Source organism: Fusarium oxysporum, chromosome XII (assembly GCF_013085055.1).
Source record: "Fusarium oxysporum Fo47 chromosome XII, complete sequence".
Taxonomy (NCBI): domain Eukaryota; kingdom Fungi; phylum Ascomycota; class Sordariomycetes; order Hypocreales; family Nectriaceae; genus Fusarium; species Fusarium oxysporum.
This window is the reverse complement of record NC_072851.1, coordinates 66,648-86,918: the sequence shown is the minus strand read 5'-3', so window position 1 is coordinate 86,918 and position 20,271 is coordinate 66,648. Positions and strand designations below refer to the sequence as shown.

The following is a 20,271-nucleotide window of genomic DNA, read 5'->3' as shown; positions in this document are numbered from 1 at the left end:
AAGGTACAGAAATGTGTGTGAGATATTGTCGTCGGACCTCATTAAATACAAATCCAGCTTAGGTAATTAACCAATCCAAAGCAGGAAGAGCACGAGTCATTGACAGGCATTTCACAATGGGGCGTGGCGTTCCTCATTAAGTGGCCGGAGTGGACGGATAAGGCACCTGCATAACACGTACTAGGAGAAGTCGATATTTCGAAAGAAATACTGGTGTTGGGTGGGGCTGTCGAATGGAAGGGTGGCGGGGAGACAGGGTCGGTAAGGGTTTTTAGACTCGGCGGAGCTCCCCGATGTTGGCTCCGTTGGGACTTTGCCCACCGGACTCGTGTCTCAGGGACTTACAGCGGATATCTGTGTCCTCAATGTGTATTTACAGGTTCCCCATTTGCACGATTTTGGCCTCAAACTATGAAATCCGGACGTTGTGGAAGCGTGTAGGCATTGGTGCAAGTGATATACCTCATACACATAAATCTCTTTTTAACCACAGCCGAGGACCGAGCGCAGGGTTCGGCGGGCCGACTTGTTCACTGCGAGGATTGGACTTCTGCTATGTCGGGAGCTGGGAGCCACGTTTGCAAATCCCTTGTTCACTGCTGTTGGTCTCGACCGCTATGCTTCGGGTGCGCATGAATCAGAAGTTAATCCGGCAAACCAAAGCTAATACCCTGTCTTTCGTATCTAAACAAGGGGTGCGGCTGGGGGCTATAGGTATTTGGTCCGACTTTAGGTAAGTGCCTATTTCCTGCACGTTTGCCTCTTGCATTCTAGAGAGCCAATGCGGCACGCCAAATGAGCAGGATGGACTTTGTCCTAAATCCGAGCATCTAACAAGTGGTACAATGAAAACAAACTTTCCAGGGTCTCTTCTTGGAGGGTCCTGAAACCTTTCGAAAATAAACATTGCCGTGTCAGTTGGAATAACTCACATCGTCACCTGTCATGTTATTTCAAGCCTCACTGGCGACTGGGAGAATTCCTGCGATCGGATCCTGCTACTGCGGAAGCCCACAATCATTGCGCACCACTTTGGACGGGTTCGACCTTGAGTCCAGGGCGACTTTGGGCTTCGGTTCTCCGGAAAGTTAAACAAACTCACTCATATTGTCTGTACGTATCTGCATGTATCAGCGGAGCAAGAAATTCGGCTCCAAAAATGCCCGTGGTGACTCAAATGTGGAGACTAGCAATATCATGTTGATGCATTGCTAGCATAGCGGCGAGGGCATGAGCCAGGGGCTGCTGCGGGGTACTCGACAGTCAAGGTTTCAAAGAAATATGGAATGTCCTGCAGAGGTTGAAGGTCCTCTGGAACCAGCTAATTTTAAAAACTCTCGCCGTTAACCAAGGAAAAATCCGCATTAGGCTGTTACCGCCCTAATTGTACCGGGCAACACCCTGGTTCAACCTGGATTATGATAACGACAGTCCATTCGTTGCCTGTTGCTACAAACAGAATCTTCTACGTCTCGTTCATAATATCCATAGCATTAGCAGTAGCCTCATCCAAATCATCCTCCACCAGGCCCAGCAACTGGTTGTCTGACTCAAAGTCAGCGTCGCCAGTGGCATAGAACACTCTGGAGAACATTATTTTATAAAAACCCATCGCATTGCTTTCAGCCAGTTCCTTCCCACCCTCCTCATACCGAACCTTGGCTGGTTGGTACTTGATCTCCCAGTCAACGTCATCAGTCCCAGTTACTCTCTCCACGCTGTTAAGTATGTCCCGTTGGCTGACATTGAAGCTGGAGACGAAGGCAGGTCGGTCGTGGAAGCGAGAAAGAGCCACAGACTTGTCGCTCTCATCGTCTGGGAATTTCTTCATGCTCAGTAAGGCAGCCACAGCGCGGCCACATTGAGCCCATGTTGATGTGGGAATAGCCTTTCTACCATCATCAAACATGGTGACCTTGCGATTCTTGAGGTCGAATCCGAACATATCCTCCGTAGTCGTCAGACTATACTCATACCAGAACCCGACAACCAGGGCGATACATTTTAGACCGAGCTGTTTCACTTCGGCAATGTTATCATAGGCGTACTGTGTCACAGGAATATCGCGCCGGATGCTCTCGCTGTCGTAGAAGTTGAGACCGTAAGCATTGGGCATGATGTACGGCACACCCGCCTTGGCAGCTGCCTTGACAAGTCTGCTATGCGCATCCGGAGCAGCTGTCACGGAAAGGGTAATGATAAGGAAGTCTTGACCCGACAAGGCGGAAACGAGCGATGGTTCATCGTTATAGTCAACGACAACAGCCATGACGCCTAGTGGCAAGATACTACTACTCCCAATTCGGGTAATGGCTGTGACTTCGTGTTGCCCTGCCCGGAGGATGTGTTCGGTCAAGACTTTTCCAATCCGCCCATTCGCCTTTGGAAAGTCAACGCTGAATAGGATGAATGGCACTTAGGAGCAACTGACACCAACGATGGCCACCTTCCGGATGTGGTTGACGAACCCAATGGGCTGATCCTTTGCATATCTGGCTGTCATGGTTGGAAAGAAGCGGTGGAGTCAAAGAACTAATTAATGGCAGGCGAGACTGTGGGGGAGCGAGGTGAAACTTGGTGAAGTCATGAACGATGTCCTTGTAGGATTGGAGACTTGGATGATATCTATAGCTCTTGGCTCCGAACAGAGTCCCTCTACACTACTATCCCGGCTCCGTCCCCCATTGGTCCATTCAAAGACGAGGCGCAAACTTAAAATGCTTCGATCAACTCCAGGAAGCAATGTCGGGGAGCCTCCCGAAGTCCAGATTATCGCTTTCAACCTAGGAAGCGGGAATGGAAGCCTTCAGAGGATTGAGCGGAGACTGGTGGGCTTAGCGTTGTAACCCTGCCGGGATGGTCGACGCCACCAGAAACCCAATCTAGTTCCGTCGCCGACACCGTATGTCTTAGCGACACCCAAGTCATTTATCGGTATGGGGATCAGCCGTCACCGCGTCGCTTCCCTCCGCCGATGTAAGGCCCCCGCGACTTTCATATCTCCCTGAAACATTAGGGACGCGGACATGACCGGCAGATTGGTCAGCACACTGCATTATCGCCGTTAAACATTGTGCCAAGTCCATTTTGCTACGGCAATCCCGTACTGCTCGTCTGAGTTTGGCAATCAATCGGTGTTAGTCTAGAATAAAATTCAACATTCCCGGACTTTAGCATCATATTTACTGTAAACCAGTTGCATTCTAACAGCTCCTGTTCCAACCGCCGGTGTCACCTTGCAGAAACTGATTCCCCCTTTGCCTTCCCTCGTGAACCAGGCCGCAAACTTCATTTAAACCCACTGCTTCCCACGTCTAAGGTCACTCTCCACTAACTCTCATCTGCAATCTTCACCCAAAACTCACTCGCTCTGACTTACTGGTGTTGCATCACAAAGGCAGATATCATGGCCAAAGACGTCACCTTTCAAAACAGAGGTGTGCAAATCGCCGCGCATCTTCATCTTCCCAATAACTTCCAGGAAGATCGGAAATACCCTGCACTCGTGGGGGTTCATCCCGCGGGCGGCGTCAAAGAGCAAACCATCGGCCTTTATGCGCAGCAGCTCGCCGCGCATGATTTTGTGGTCCTCGTTTATGACTCTTCCTACCAAGGCGCCAGCGGGGGACAGCCACGTCTCCTGGAGGACCCGACGACGAGGGTAGAAGACGCCCGTTGCGCGGCTGATTTTCTGACTACTCAGTCCTTCGTCGATACCGAACGCATGGGCGTCTTCGGTGTCTGTGCCGGTGGCGGGTATGCGCTTGCTGTGGCCCAGACCGAACGCCGGTTCAAGGCCGTCGCCGGCGTCAGCGCGACACCAATGGGCGAAGCGGCCAGAAGGTTCTTTGGAAACCCCATCCCTCCTGCCGAGCAGATCAAGTCGCTGGAGGCAGCTGCGGCGGCGAGAACGGCGGCAGCCAATGGGGCCGCCCCGGTATATATTCCTTTCGTTCCCGAAAGGCTAGAAGATATCAACGACAGGACGCCCACCATGCTTAGAGAGGGCTATGACTATTACAGGACGCCGCGTGGCCAGCACTCCAATTCCAAGGGGCGCTTCCTGATTACCAGTATGGATAAGATGCTGGCCTTTTCGACCTTTCCCCTGATTCCGACCCTTTTGACACAACCCATGCTTCTGATTGCTGGCAGCGAGGCAGACACGAAGATCTACAGCGATGAAGCTTATGCTCTTTCTGAGGGGCCGAAGGAATTGTTTGTCGTGAAAGGCGCAACACATATCGCTCTCTATGACAAGCCTGAATATGTGGGTCAGGCCATCGAGAAGCTCGCCTCGTTCTTTAGCCAACTTTGAACTACGACTCTGGGACGAGTTAGCCAGCCGAGTTTATTATAGCTAATATCTTAACCCTATCAATCATTACAATAGGCGTGAAGGCTAATAACCATTTATTTATACGTGACTTAAGCGTAACATACATGGCAAGCAGGCGTCGCACCTTTTTCTTACCAACATCCAGCTTTTCCTTTAACTAATTAATTCTTAACCATAAACTATGCCATAGTCTGATATTGAGGTAAATACTCTTCTTACCCTTTAAGCCCTTTAAAATAACTTAAAGCTAAATACTTAACAAGCTGTAAATATCTACCAGCTAAATAAGTATAGGCTATATTACTGCTAGTAAGGGATTTATTCTTAATATAATACTATGCCTAATTCACAGAAGTTTTTAAATTTAAAAAAGGATACTTTTCTTAAGTTTATTCTTAACTTAGATTTATATTAATATCCCCTGTAATTTTAAGTGACTTAATTAGGTATTTAATTAACTTATAAATTATTAAAGGGCAGATAGTTATAAGTAAAAAGTTTTATGTATTATTATAAATAAAGTTATATATAGCCTTTTTAATAAATACTTTAGATATTATATAAGTAAGCCTAGTACTAATATAAGTATGTTTTAAAATAAAAGGGCTTTAATTAGTATTAATTTATGTCTTTTTTATATTAATAAAAGATAGCTTTAGATTTAAGATTATAATAAGAAATAAAGTTAGAAAACTTTTTAAATAATAGGATAAGTCTTATAAAGTATATTAAGTATTAAAGTTATATTAAGAATAGCTAGATAAATTAAATCTTTTTTAATATCTATAATATTATAATAAAACTAAAGAAAAGGATTACCTTAAAGACTAAGAATAGATTTTTTTAATTATTATAAACTTACTAGACTAGTTATATAAATAGCTGCTTTAAGGCTATATATGCCTAATTCTTAGAAGGTATTTTTAGCTATAATATTAGAGAAAATAATAAAGTCAAGCTTTTCTTAACTAATGCCTTAAACCTTTTTGCAGATTAATAGGGCCTTCTCCTTAGAATAAATAGTAATTAGGATAGTATAGCTATGTTTAAGGAGGGCATTAATTATATATCTAGTAACAAAGCCGGTACCACCTATATTATGCATTAGATATATATATTACTATAAAGGAATAATTAAGCAGATCTACCTGTAATAAGAAGTCAAGTTATGGTAAGTAGAGATGGGATTATTTAATACTAACTATGATAGTTAGGTTTCTAAACGGGTAAACTAGTCTGTACTAGGTTTATATTTGCAGGTAATATAGGGCGTAATACTAAGTAATGCAAAGTATTATATCTCTTAATAATTAAGTAATATAGTTTAGGCTTATTAATATAAAGATAATTTATTAATAGCTAATAAGCTAAGTTTTATAAAAGTGCTAATAAATATATTTTATATATTAAAGTAATTATATAAGAAGTAATAAGTCTTAGGGTTAAATTATTCTTAGTATATAATATTCCTAGTATATAGTATTTTAATATCTATTATTCTAATATAATAAGGGCATTAGTTAGTTAATATAAGTTAGATAGGTCTTTATGGCTAATGCCTTATATAGAGTTTTATAGGGTATATATAATATAACTACTAGAGTTATAATACTATTACTTAACCCTTTAAGAAAGCTTTTACCTAGCTTAATTAAAATTTTAATATAAGTCTTTTTATCTTAGGAAATATAAAACTTCTAGATAGTGGTTTAAGATCTAGGCTATAAATTACTAATATAAGACTTAGATTTTACTAACTTATACTAAGAGGAGTATTTATTTATATAAATTATATCCTTAAAGTACTTTCTAATATATTAGCTAAAGTTAGTTATATACTAAAAGTCTATCTTAAAAGTTATATAATCCTCTTTTTATATCTTATAGAGTATTTTAATAATATAACCACCTTATACCTTAAAAATACTTATTAAGCTTTTAAATCCTAACCTAATATTAGGTTAACTACTTATTAAGATATTAAGAAAGCTATTAATAATTAGACTTAAGTATAATTTAATATAAGATTTTTACCTTTTAATAAGCATTAGTTTATTAATTATATTTAATTAAATTAAATTAAAAAGGCCCTCTTATATTATATCTTATAGTATAAATAAGTAAGTCTAATATAATATAATAACCTAAAGCTAATTTAAGTCCCTAGGGCATAATTTAGAGGATATGCTTATTAATAAAATTAATATTCTCTTATTAAAGTGCCTCTAAGTAATTTGCCCCTAGGGTTAAATAATAATATGCAGGGGCGAATTTAGAGACTAAACTATTAATTATATCCTTATTTATACTAAGCCGCCGGCATATCTTATCCTTAATAGGTCTTTAGGCTAGGATTAACTCCTCTGATCTTTTTAGTATTATTAGATATATCTAAGCTGCCTTATCCTCGAGAGCCTTTTAGATATAATAGAATTCAGCAGGATACCTTGCCAAGATCGCGGTTTATTAATTGGTATCTTTCTATTTTAGACGGATATACCTGTCTAATCTATCTTTATCTATCTGATTATTTTTAAACTCTTTTTATTATAGCAGACTCCCTTTTTAGCTGTCCTTTGCTAGCCACGGCTTTTCATAAAATGGAGCTCAGTGACCTTCTACCTATAGCTCGCTTAGCATGTTCATTGAATGTATGGAAACTTACGCGTTTTATGTTGTGGCGCGCTTTGTCAATCTTGTCCCCCTGACATACGGTATTCCACCCTATACCTTTTTAGGAAAAGATAAACAACTATATGGAATCATTGATAGTTAGAAGGCGTGTCAGCAGGCCCTATTGTGTGATATGGGGTGACCCCAAAACTGCCAGCCCGTGCCATCACCAGGATGCTGAGAGGATGGGAGACAATCATGATTTTAAGCTAAATGTTGAAATGGCTCTGTTGAGACTCTCAGCGTCGTGTTTCCATACATTACTTCGTTTCTTGTTTCTCCACTTCGTAGTTTCCGCTGTCATACTTTAATTTAACTCTGTATTTATTTCCATTGTCTCATTCTATATTGTTACTAGTATCAGCCTTGTCAAATAGCGAGACTATTGTAACATGCTATCAGTAATAACAACAATGAGCCCGGACAATAGCACTAATATACCAAAGTTTTGGATGTTTTATATAGGCATCTATACAGGACAGAGTAGGGAGTACAGGGATATTAAATGTCAACTAACTACTAACATAACTATCTTAAACAGAAACACAAACATAACTAGAAACACTTCTCCCTCATGGAACAGGTTCATGTTGAATGAATACCAGCCCATTAATACCTTTATCAAGACTCTGCTACTGGTTAGGACAACCAAGTGTCACCTTTCCACCATTCCTTGGATCAGCTCTGAGTTTCGCCGTCGATATCGATCCAGCTATGCCGTTGCATAATTAGCCTATCGGTGACGTAATACGGAAAGCATACACTGCTTTCAGCCAGGCAGCTCTTCTAGGCAGGGCATCCGTTAGGCTTTGAATTCGTTAGCCAGGATATTGAAATCGCTTTTGCCGTCCTACTCACATAGCAAACGTCATTCTGGATACACGGTTTGAGTCCGGTGCACTTGAAGTATTTAGTCAGCAGCAAGTACATTTGACACGTTTACTTCAGCAAACTCACAGTAGTCGATGGAGTGGCGCCACCACTGGACTTAAGAGGCTGTCCACATTCGGTCATGCCATACTGCCCCTGCCTGCATAGAGTGACTTCGTTCTTTCCGCCTCCAGCTTTGCCGTGGCAGTCAAGCTTTCTCCAGTGCTCCCCGATATCGCCACAGCCAGTACAAGTATTGTAGGCGGATATATGCCGACCCGCACAACTAGCTGGGGCTGTGATAGTAAAGTACCCGGCAGCCGGTGTTGCTCTGTATGTCCCCGGGCCAAGATTACTAGGCTTCTAAAGTCAGTTTGGAAGAAGCGCTTGGTTTTAAGGGAACAAGACTGACAAGGATAAAGTCGCACTGCACGACCTTTTCTGTATTGGTGGTGACCGTGATGATGCCGCACCCTGCCTTAAACTCAATCGTTTTACCGGGCGCAGCGTAATCGACCTCTTGTATCTCTCCATCAGGATAGCGCCCGTTGAATACTTGTACTCTGAATTCTTCGTCACGCTTGAAGAGAGATCGTTTTCCTACGGCACCATATTGATCATTGGCAGGTGAAGCAAGTGTACTTCCGGCAAATGCCATCACGGCAGCAAAGCCAACAACAAACACGTTGCGCATAGTGGCCTTTTTGGCACGAAATTGAGAGATAGATAAGTACAGAAAGAATGTGTGCAGGAACTCTTGTGAGCTAGTGATGATATCTTCGAATACTGAGTTGTGTCTGTTAAAACCGAAGAAGTGGTTGCTAGAGCGTTATATAGCCAGCCCGCTTACGTCTGGATTCTGGAACGATTTAATTTCAACATTGTTGAAGATTCAAAAGATCATTCCTGCCTCATAGTTTTCCGACCTGAAACCTATACCCTGGCTGAGACAGACTGGAAGTTTGTTTACATTAGAAGCTCTCATACTTTCGGTCTAGACAGTTATCACAAAGACTCAAGATAGAGGGCCGTAAATTCAGACGGCCTCATTTCCAAGGGCGCTATTTCTGAAAGAATTTGGTCCCTGAGCTCGAGAGGAGCCGATACAAAGAGCGCTACTGGGCAGCCATAATTTTTGTTAAGCATCTACTTTAGGTTAAAGCGTGCCATTTGCATGTATTCTAGAACTTACTAGAGCGCACAACTAATAGCCAATAGCCGCAATTGTATCCATATACATTGCGACTAATGACGTCCCTTGTTTATTTTGGAATTTTAGTAGAATTAAAGCCTGTGTCTGGCTTGCTTACTGGATCGGTAAGATCCAGCGCCCGAGGTTAGTGAAACGAAGTGCAAAACTCTAGCAGGGATGTAGGCTAGACTTATGTATAAATTAACTTGAAGCTTTTGGGCGCGATTCAGGGCCAAGCGCTGACGGGAATACCTGTTTGACTTAGCGGCAGGTCCCACTTGTTCGGGCTTCGCTTCGCCAAGTCATTACGAAATCACAAGTTCCTCAACATCGGATAGATTTTGGGGCTGTATCCTTTTCAACTTTTTAATGATAGTCCGAGGTGATAAATACCCCGCCGATAATACATAAAGTTCCAATATTCCTAAGTAAAAATCTTACCATACAGTTCCTAAGTTCACTTAGAGTTGACTCAATCACCTAGTATTATTACTTAGTGGGGCTTTACTAGACAGGGATATGTTGAGAAAACGATGCGCGTCAAGATTGAGACACAAGTATCAACTTGCACTACACAAGGAAAGGCTATGGCGACATGGTACAGAGCTGCCAAATCTTTCAAAATTACGACATCGGATGTTTCGTTTCAGGCAAGGAAATCTGTCCTGCTTGCAAATTTGAAATATGGTACGATTTAAAGTTTAGTGGTGTTAGACACAAGAATACCCCTGCTAACTCGTCTACCTGCGCTGGATGTATGGACACTACCCCTAATCAGCCACGATCAATACGAGGTGCAGATGCTAACGCCAATACAGGTGAGTGGCGTTTAACGAGCAAAGTTTATTTCCACCGTTGCCCACGGCTGACCTTCAGCTCCCAGTCACTTTTCTCAGCTGCGCGTTCTACGATAGGCGATGATGCAATTACAAACACGTTAAGACTTCTATTTATATAGTTAAGACCGACGGAGCAGGTTCTGAGACGGGTGCTTGAATGACTGCAACTTGATCATACTTCTCTCTTGGGTTGATTTTACTTAGAGATTTGAAGAGAACGAGGGAGAATTAAGTCCTGGAGGGTCTGCTCACATAAGAAACAAAAGCCAGCAAGTCATCGATACCCAGTACTTTGGTCATGAAAGCACGAACGCTCAAGCGAGTGATGATAATCGCGGAAGAGATGACCATGAGAGTAATGTTCAAGTTGCGGAGCATCCCACCCTGCGACTCGTGACCTGCTTCCGCAATGTCTCTCAGAACCTTTGCCGCCATGGCTAGTTACATAGGATGAGTTGCGTGGGTGCACGTGCTGAGGACTAGAAGCATTTCAGTGGGTCAGGGTGCTGAATGACTCGTTAAGGGCTGAGGCAAATAACCTATATCGGTTCTCAGGAAAGGGCTCTCAAAATGGGCAAAACATGCACCGATTCGGGGGTATCTAAAAACTGACTGGAAGAGACGGAAGAGTGGAGGGACAGGAGGTGTCTATGAGTTTTATGGATTTAGGCAGCGGAAGTTACAGTTTTGAGCACTTACAGCTTCTCACCACAATATGATTTGATCTGATTTGATTCTTGGCGTATGTTACGTCAGAAAGAGGTTTTTTAATAGGCCCGTAAGCGATTTTTCGCCTAGAGACGGAAGTACCTCAAGTACCTAAAAGTCTGGGTGGTAGTCCCAGGAAAGTGTAGCCCAAATCGATGGTGCGAGTAGTCTGTCCTGGTACTTTCCATGAGCCACTTCGGTACACTAGCCTCCATGCTTGCTGCCGATCGTTAATTTACACAGTCTTCTGTAAGGAAGAACTAGAACTATGCGGGGATACTCCCAACTTACAAGGATCTTTGTAGAAGAGGAAGCTTTAAGTGCTCAATGCTGTGACAGCCTTAAATGAACTAACAGAAATTTCTGGGTGCACCCCTAACGGTAGGCTCAAAACAGTCTAGAACAAGGACAAGATGTTGTACCCGAAGATTGTCGGCCCCAAGCTTGTGGGTCCTCCGACCTTATCATATTCCAATCTCAGCCGCAGCCTTCACACGCGCGCCAATGGGTGGACTCAAGCAAGTATCCGGTCAGCATGTGTATAGCTGAGGCGGTCCGCGCATTGACACTAGTCTATGTTGAGAACTTATCTTTGCCGACAGCTAGAGCTCTGATCATATGACTAGTCGCGCTACTTCAAGTAGAAGAAAGGAGCCCCTGAACTCTCGCCTCTCGAAACGGCCGTCTCTTGATCAGCCATCGTCTTAGTCCGCTCGTTGGTCTTCGAAATTGGCTTAGTACAACTTTAAAGAACCTTAAATCTTCACACATAAAGAATAAGCGACAGAATTGGTAGATTATTTGCGGCCAGAGCCAAAGATAGCGCAAGGCAAAGTATCACAGGAGGGGGGGAAAAGAAACGACTAGTTGGAGTCAGGCTCTCCAGGAACCAATCTTTGAAACAAGATGGCGCCACGTGCGATTGCCCCTTCAAGGCGACAAGCGCCACGGCGTCTTCTCTCGTATTCATATCTCTTTCATCATAGGGTACATACCTATTTACACAAGTATCAGCTTCCAGCTTACAGAATAGGAACAGGAATAACGATCAGCTTGACAAGTCAAAAAACCTACAGAGATTTTCTTTGTCGCTAGGGAGACATTCTAAATGGCCCAAAAAGTTCAGCTGAGTGTTTAAGTCATACGGGTAGCGGGACTGAGTCGATGCAAGTTTCTCAGAGTTCGGGTTGTAAGCAAAGTGGTGATCGCGCTTTCGGCCATCAGCAGCTAGCAACTGATAGAGGAATGAATTGGCCCACTATGATATCCCTCCGAATATCATGAAATCCGCCATCCGAACATGCGAACATCCGAACTAACATGGTCAAATTGGGGGGACGCTGCCAGGTTCTTACAGACTGTGGCAACGTATCTGTCTTGTCGAATTGGCAGCCCAATTCATGCAGTCATCATATCGGGAGTACGCCCTTTCCCGTACACCTGGCGCCGGTGTGGGGAGTCTTCTGATATCGCCAAATTTCTTCGTTGATGCTACGATCCCGCTTTCACCGCTTCTCTTGGGATGCTTGATATAAGGGGTGGTGGTAACACCAGTTTGGTGCCCGCTTTCCGCAATATCAGGAGGTTCTTAGGCAAGACGCTTGGATCTCTCAAAGACTGTTCATATCGTGTATATATATATATGTCGCGAGCGCTGACACTGTTGCAATCACTCTCCCTAACCACCTGCCATCTATACGAAAAGTCTAGAAAACTGACTGGTACAACGTACCTTTACCCTGAGTCTTACATAACCTTGTTTCTGGCAATCTCGAGATCTGGCTTCATATACGACAAGCCTCACCTTGACAGCCTTTACCCACCTTTTCATGCCTACGGTAGCTACTGCTTCTTTTATCTCGCGGTGACGGCTGACTCAGACGGCCAACGAGAGCTTCTTATCATGACTTCTGAACAATCTTACCCACGCAGTTATCTTAAGGAACCATTTGTCGATCCCGTACAGATTCCCAACGAGGGTAAGGTCAAGCTAGCGTTGACCATTCACGGGGGCCAACAGCTGCAGTTCTTCTACGCCCTCGAGGGACAAGATCTGGTCAAGGTTGGTCCTATATTTGACGCTTCCATCATGTCAGATGAGTGTGGTGGACAGCATTCTTTCACGGGAGCATTTGCGGGAGTAGCTTGCTCTGATGTGAATGGGTTGGGGAAGGAAGCCATATTTGACTACTTTATATACCGACCTATTGAGCATAAGTATGATCGCTATGAGATCAAGTCATGATCGGTATAGGCGGAGTCAAATTCAGAGATATTATAGAATAGGAATGCGCTGGTAATTAAAACCAAGAGCATGTGCAATCGATGGAAAGTGGGAATGTAAACATGTTAACTATAAAGGGATTCCAGATCTCCTTAACTTTTGTGAGGTGCTTTAGTTGCTAATTAGTCACTTTTATACGAATCCAACCTACCTATCATATACCTATCGATCAGGGGGAATACCAGTTATCTGCAGAGTATGTATATGAATAGTGTAGTACTGGATAATCGTTCCACCGTTCAGAAGCCTGCATGCTCACCCCAGGGGCCAATTAGGCTATCGTTTGGAATAATAGCTTATACTAAACTATCATTTAGTTCTCACAAACATAACATCTTTAAAGAGGAAGATAGATATAAATAGGCATATCTACACCAAAGCTAGTTAGCTTATAGTTCTTGCTTAATATTGTTAGCACTTCTGTTTTTTGGTCTTGTTTTAAATTTGTTTTTTAAAAGAAAACAGCAAATAATTATTTATCCTTGGTATTATCTATGTAAATATTCTCCTTTATGGGCTTTTAGATATAACAATCTTCCTAGGGGACTGCTAAATAGTAAGTATAGGTGCTCTAATAGGTCTTTACCTTTAGCTATAACCCATGCTTAAACTCCCTTTACTCCTAGTATTTATAATTAAGTATTATATAATAATTAGTAGAAATATAGGTTAAGGGATTTTTAATATACTTACTTACCTAGTATACTTACTTATTTACTATATTATAAATAGCAGCTAAGTTATTAAAAAAAGAAAAGGGCAATTTTAAGTAAAAAAGGGTATTATAATTAAGTTTTTAATATTATAATATTATTATATAGTTAGACTAATTATAAGATAGAAGTATTATATTATACTAAGATATTATAATAAAATTTTTAATTTTATCTTAAAAGAAAGTAAGTATTAGGTAATACTAAGTAGATAATAAATATATAAACACTTTTTATTATTATATATTTTTTAATAACTAAAAGCTAATATAAAATAATATAGGCAGATTATAAAATCCTTGCCTACTTGCCCTTATTACCCTAATTATACTTTATATTAAATACTAGTATTCTAAAAGTAAATAACACTTTAGCTGCTATAAATAGGATACTAAATACTTAAAGAATAACCTTAAGCTACTTTACTAGTAATATTATAAAATATAGGCATAATCTAACTATTAAATAATATAGCCTAGGCTTAAGGAGAAGAGTATAAAAAGCAGGTAATATATATAAGTATTAGTAGCTTGTGCTTTTTCAGCTTAAATAAGTTATTAGTAGTAATAAATCGTATTTATATATCTGCCATTTACTAATAGTTTCTTTTACTATGTCTTTAAGGCACTCTTTAGTTATTTTATTACTTAGCTAAACTATTAGAGCTAGAATGCATCTTAATATAAACTGATAATAAGTATTAGCACTTTTAAGAGTCTTCTACCAGGCTATTGCCTTGCTGTTAGTACCGCCCTCTTTACCAGCGGCTTCTACGGTTTGTTAGGTATTATCTATCAGGTTATTTGCCTCATCTGGGTTGCGAACAAGACGGCACGGACTCTCACTTAATGGAACGGATCTAACATTCTTTGTATTATAATGGCTATTTATATAGCACTTAGTGGAGTGTTCGGCTTGGTAGATAATAATAATTAAACTGCTTCCCGAGGTGCTATTAAGTCCGTCTTCGTTTATTCGATAGGTTATACCGTTTTCCTTTATGCCATGATTTAAATAGTATCTTTAGGGGTCTTTAACTTTAGCTCAAGGACAAATAGTATTATACTTGCAGTAGTATTAAATCTTATGGTGGTGTTTGTTTTATTTTAAGTTATGCACTTGGCAATTATAGGCATTAGCTAGTGGTAACTTTACTTAGCTAATAAAACTTAGAAAGTCAGTAATCTAATTTAAGTATAGGTACTACTCTCTTTTTATTACGTCCAGCGCCGCTGGTACTACTTTCTACTTCGTCTTACCTCTTAAGACTATAAGTAATCTTCTATCATCAGATATATAAACTCTTTACTTAAATACATTAGCCCGGCAAGATTCTCGACGAGATCGCGGCTCTCCTCTAAGATGAAGTCGTTGGATCATCTTCACAAGTTGAAGCGAAGCTTGGCCATGACCTCGAGGCTTATCAGCGAGACTGAGGAGAAAATGGCTACATTGGCGCGCAGCAGTAGCATAAATCACTTTCGCCAGATCCCAGCCATGTAATTAGAACTTTAGGCCCAAACCTTGCAGTTAATCTTAAACTTTCTGTCTATGCATCTCGCTTCAAGCGCTTAAAGCGATGGACTATTTCATCCCAGTCTAGCTGCATTCCTTTCCGCTTCTCCATTATCTAAACACCCTCTTTGCGGCACCCCTTGGTAATTGCCTTACGGGTTGAGCTGTATATAGCTATCTGTAGACTCTTGCTAATTCCTGCGCTAGGATATATAAACACCCTAAACATACCAGCACTGCTCTTAGTTATTAGACTTATTACCCTCTTTTAAAACCCCTTAGCAGCCCTTATTATACCTTCTTTTTTAATACCCCTATAAGGTTATATTATAATATCACTAAGACTATTAATAAAGCCTTATATAAATATCTTTTTTATAACTACTATACTACTCTTAGTGCCTATTACTAGTCTATAATTATATATATTACTGCTATAAAGTTATAATACTAACTTAAGACCTTTTATTATAACTAATAGAAAATCTATTCGTATACCTTTTATAGTAATTTAATTAATTCTGCCTATGCTTTTAGCTAAAGTGTTAGCTATTTAACTAATAAGATTACTAAAGTATATACTTCTTAGTTATACTAAGTTATTTAATAGCTAATTTATACTAAGGTAATTAGTATCTTTAGCCTTTTACTAAATAATAAAAAAAACTTATGCCTAAGCTCTCTTTAGCTTATTAATATGCTGTTTTTACTTATCTTAGTATTTTTTAACTAGTTTAATAAAAGTGCCTATAATAAAACTAATTATTCTAGTTATTATTATTATAACTACTAAGGCGCCTCTTAAAATAAGATCTTACTAAGTGGTTTTAGTTAGGATAAGATTACTTTAATACTTATATAAGGTTAATTAATAGCTTAGATAGTAAGTAAGTATATAAATAAGACTAGGTATTTATAGCTTTAAGTGCTTATTATTAATTAACTTAATAGAAATTAGAATTTTTATAATAATTAGATAGCTTAATTAAAAGCTTTAACTTAATATATAACTATATAGCAGGATTATTTAAAATTAAATTATATAATATTTACTTTAAAGAGAGCTATTTATAAAATAATTATATAATAATATAAATACCTACTTCTAATACTATTCTATTAGTTATAATTATAGCTATAATTAAGGCCTTTTATAATAAATAATAATAAATAACTTTAAAGAGGTTATTTACTATAAGTTTTATATAAGGTATTAAATTAAAATCTATATTTATATTAGCTACTATTTAACCCTAAAAAGGCTAGTTAAAGGTTATATATTAGTATATAAAATAAATTAATAATAAAAACTTATTAACTTACTTACTAAAAAAGGGAATTATAATTATTAGCTTTTTATTTTATAATTTATAGGCTATAATTTTTATACCTTTATGATAAATAATTATTATAATATATTAAAAAAACTACTTATAAGGATAGTCTTTTATTTAATATATATTTTCTTTATCTAAATATATAAGGCTAAACTAGCGTTTAGAGATAATAATATATATATTTAAGGCATATATAAAATCTAGGATAATACTAATAATCCTCTTAGGATTATCTAAGATAATACTATAAAATCTAATATAAATTAAAGGCAGGCTAGCCTAAATAAATTAAATAAAGTCTATTAGTAAAAAGTATTAAAGAGGATTATAAAAAAAAAAATATAAATATTTATAAAATATATTAATAGTATTAAAGAGGGCATAATTATTACTTAGGTATATAAAACTTATATATAAGGCTTAATTAATAAGCTTTAATACCAAAGCTAGTAATTAATAGTATATAAAGGGATTTTTTTATATTTATATTAATATAAAGGTATTAAATATAATTATCTCTTTTAAATCTACTAACCTTTACTACTTATTAATAGTATTACCTAGCCTAATAATAAGATTTATTAGTAAAAAGGTCTTTTAAGTAAGATATAAGCTTACCCTTATTAGGTTATTTATTTTATTATAATATAAGAGATATAATTACCTAATTAAGGATTACTATTAATATTCTTTGGATTAATAAGTAAATAAGGGAAAGCCCTAATACTACTTTATAATATAATAAATATAAGGTATATAAAAATATTAAGTACTTAGGTATAGTAAATATATATAAAACTAGGGGGATTAGTAATTATAATATTAGCTATAAAAGGTAAATTAATAAGTAAGTTAGGTCTTAAATATAAGTATTAGAATTTTTTAAGTATTTATTATATTATATTATACTTTTTTTATATTTCTCTAGCTATTAAACTCTTTATATTAAATATAAAACCTAGGTTCTTAATTATATATATTATTAACTTAGCTAAATTACTACTTATAAGATAAAAGTTTAATCTTAAGCCTTATATATAATTTTTAAATATATTATAAGTAGTTAATTAAATATAATAACTATATTATTAGAGTTTATTACCTAAAGTAATAAATAATTATATATCTCTTTAACTGCCTATAACTTAAATAATAATATTAAGCTTTATAGCCTATAATATATCTTTTAATTTAAATTTTAAATACTTTAAAGCTAGAGTTATTAGTTATTTATACTTTTTATATAATATCTAATAGAGGCAGCTAAGAATATAAATAAACTTTAAATTATAATTAATCTTTATATAAGTATTATTTATAATAACTATTAGTAGAAAATAATAAATTAAATATAAATAATACCTTAAATCTTAATATTATTTTTAATAAAGCTGCCTAATATATATAATACTAATATTATTAAGTAAAGATTTATAAGTATCTTAATAGTATATATAAGATCTTTAGTATTATTAGCTTTTTTTAAGCTCTAATATGGTAATATTAAGGTAGTTAGGCTAAGATATAAAGACTTATTACTAATAAGCTTATATTAAATAGTGTTTTATTTATTAGTAGTTATTAATACTAATATATAATATTTAATTTAAAGAGCTAGTATTAAAGGAATAATAAAAAAGAAAATAAAAAAAGTAATTAAAAACTTATTTTTAAAAGCCAGATTGTTACGACCCCAGCGGTTACGTCACGTGTACCCCACAATTTCACTCCTTTCAAGAACCAATCACGATGCAACCATGCAGGGACGACCAGCGTAGGGACGCCGTCGTCCCATGGAACGAAGCGTCCCAAGGACGACAGCGTCCGCACATATCGTCGTCCTCACATCACACACAGTAGTATATAGAACACATTCATTTGCACTTTCATAGAACTTAGCTCACCAGCTATCAATAAAGCATCTTTACATCAATAAGCCTAACACGCATTACTTGATCATTAAGAAACGTGACACTTCGCATCGCTCAGCATCACGCCCTACGTTATCTGCAAACATAAACCTAGTACGGACTAGTTTACCTGTTTGGAAACCCAACCGTCACACGTTGATAGCTCTTGTTCAGACCGTACCGCGTAACGCTGAGCAATATCCACGCAATGGCACCTGCTACTCCAAACCGCCCTTCAACCGCAGGACGTGCCCAGCACGTTACTCCCCCTGAGGAACCACGACCCCTCGCAGAGGAACTGCAGGAGGTCCCAATGGAAACGGACGAAGAGGACGAGATACAGAGTCCTCCTATTCATCCGAATTCCCATGAGGACGAAGTCAAGAAGCTCAAGAAAAGACTTCGTGACCTGGGAAAACAGCATGACACCCTCCTGGACAACGCCAAAAACAACGCCAAGATCGCGCAAAACAGGATCGAGGCCTTGGAGAAGAAGGTGGCCGACCTCGCCGAGATTGCAGAGTCACTCGGAAAAACAGCTGAGAACAGTCAGAAGCTGTACAAGGAACATATCGAACACACCGCAGCTCTTACTGCTACCGGAAAAGACCCTGGAGAGATCCTTAGACCCCGTCAGCCTGACTCGTTCAACGGCGACGCCGATAAATTACAAGGATTCCTCACCAGCCTTCGGAGTTACCAAATGTACTACCCGATTCAGTTCACCACCGAGGAACTGAGGGTTCGACACGGGATGGGATTCCTCAAGGACAAGGCGTTACGAATGATGGAGCCTATCATCCGCGACTATGTCAATAATCCACCCCACGAACGGAAGCAAATGACCAAATATGTCTATGAGAAATACGAACACTTCGAATCCGAACTCAGGAATGCTTTCGGAATCATGGACGAAAAACGAATGGCGGAAATGAAGATCCGGCAACTCAAACAAAGAGGATCAGCTGCAGACTACCTAGCTGAATACCGCTACCAGGCAGCCAAGTTAAACTGGGGCGAAGAGGCCCATATGGCACAGGTATACTTGGGACTCAAGTCCGAAGTAAAGGATGCCATGGTGAACATTAGGCCCAAGCCCAAGGATTTAAACGAACTTGCCAGCATCGCTGTAGAAATCGACAACCAGCAGTATGAACGACGTAAAGAAAAACAGGCTGAGAAACACGGAGGATCATACAACCCCCGGTGGAACACCAAACAGCAAAATGCCAATCAAGGACGCAAGAGACACGTCGACACTCAACACGGAACTGAGCCTGGACCCATGGTCCTCGGGGCCACACAGCGAGACAACAACAGAAGACCCCGCGACATGTCCAAAATCAGGTGTTACAATTGCAACAGGATGGGACATATGGCCAGCAAATGCCCGGAACCTAAGAAACCTAGAGACCCTAATCGAGGTAAGCAAACACTAGGAGCAACTAACGAACAGGACCCTCAGATGGCCATCAAGACCCAGACACTGGGAATGACACGAAGTCTGTACGACATGGCGGAAACCACCGCCCTGTATGAAGACTACACGCCAGCAAAAGAATGGAACCCGCACCCGGACAGCTCAATCAGAGAGCCCCGGGATATATTTCCCACTTACGAGGAAGCAAACAAAGAGAAACCAGAACCACGAACTAGGGAAATCCAAAATCAACTCCAGAGAGAAAGGCATGCACAAAGGATGCGAGACGAAGAAGCATACCGCAAAAGGATGGCAGAATACAACGAAAGGAGAAAACAGAAACTTCGCGACGATCCTGAATACAGAGAACGAACAAACGCCCGACACAGAAAATACAAGCAAGACAAGAAGAATAGCACACAAGATGCACCCACCGAAACCCTAGGCATGATGAGAGAACAAAGACTCTCA

General features: G+C 39.2%; 4 protein-coding genes across 4 annotated transcripts; 2 read left to right on the top strand and 2 right to left on the bottom strand.

Annotated features, from left to right (window-relative positions):
* Positions 1-1,465: 1,465 nt before the first annotated feature.
* FOBCDRAFT_281924 (uncharacterized protein) lies at positions 1,466-2,503 on the bottom strand (the record flags this gene model as incomplete). The annotated part of the gene is made up of 2 exons (XM_054707729.1): positions 1,466-2,380; positions 2,432-2,503. The coding sequence occupies 2 exons, from the start codon at positions 2,501-2,503 to the stop codon at positions 1,466-1,468; spliced, it is 987 nt and encodes a 328-aa protein (XP_054563704.1).
* A 903-nt stretch (positions 2,504-3,406) lies between these two features.
* FOBCDRAFT_208965 (Alpha/Beta hydrolase protein) lies at positions 3,407-4,318 on the top strand (the record flags this gene model as incomplete). The annotated part of the gene is made up of 1 exon (XM_054707728.1): positions 3,407-4,318. One exon carries the CDS (start codon positions 3,407-3,409, stop codon positions 4,316-4,318), a length of 912 nt encoding a protein of 303 aa, XP_054563703.1.
* A 3,480-nt stretch (positions 4,319-7,798) lies between these two features.
* FOBCDRAFT_208964 (uncharacterized protein) lies at positions 7,799-8,576 on the bottom strand (the record flags this gene model as incomplete). Its single annotated transcript, XM_059609259.1, has 4 exons — positions 7,799-7,819; positions 7,871-7,912; positions 7,970-8,242; positions 8,295-8,576. The coding sequence occupies 4 exons, from the start codon at positions 8,574-8,576 to the stop codon at positions 7,799-7,801; spliced, it is 618 nt and encodes a 205-aa protein (XP_059466318.1).
* A 3,948-nt stretch (positions 8,577-12,524) lies between these two features.
* Positions 12,525-12,866, top strand: FOBCDRAFT_281921 (concanavalin A-like lectin/glucanase domain-containing protein; the record flags this gene model as incomplete). The annotated part of the gene is made up of 1 exon (XM_054707726.1): positions 12,525-12,866. One exon carries the CDS (start codon positions 12,525-12,527, stop codon positions 12,864-12,866), a length of 342 nt encoding a protein of 113 aa, XP_054563701.1.
* Positions 12,867-20,271: the final 7,405 nt, after the last annotated feature.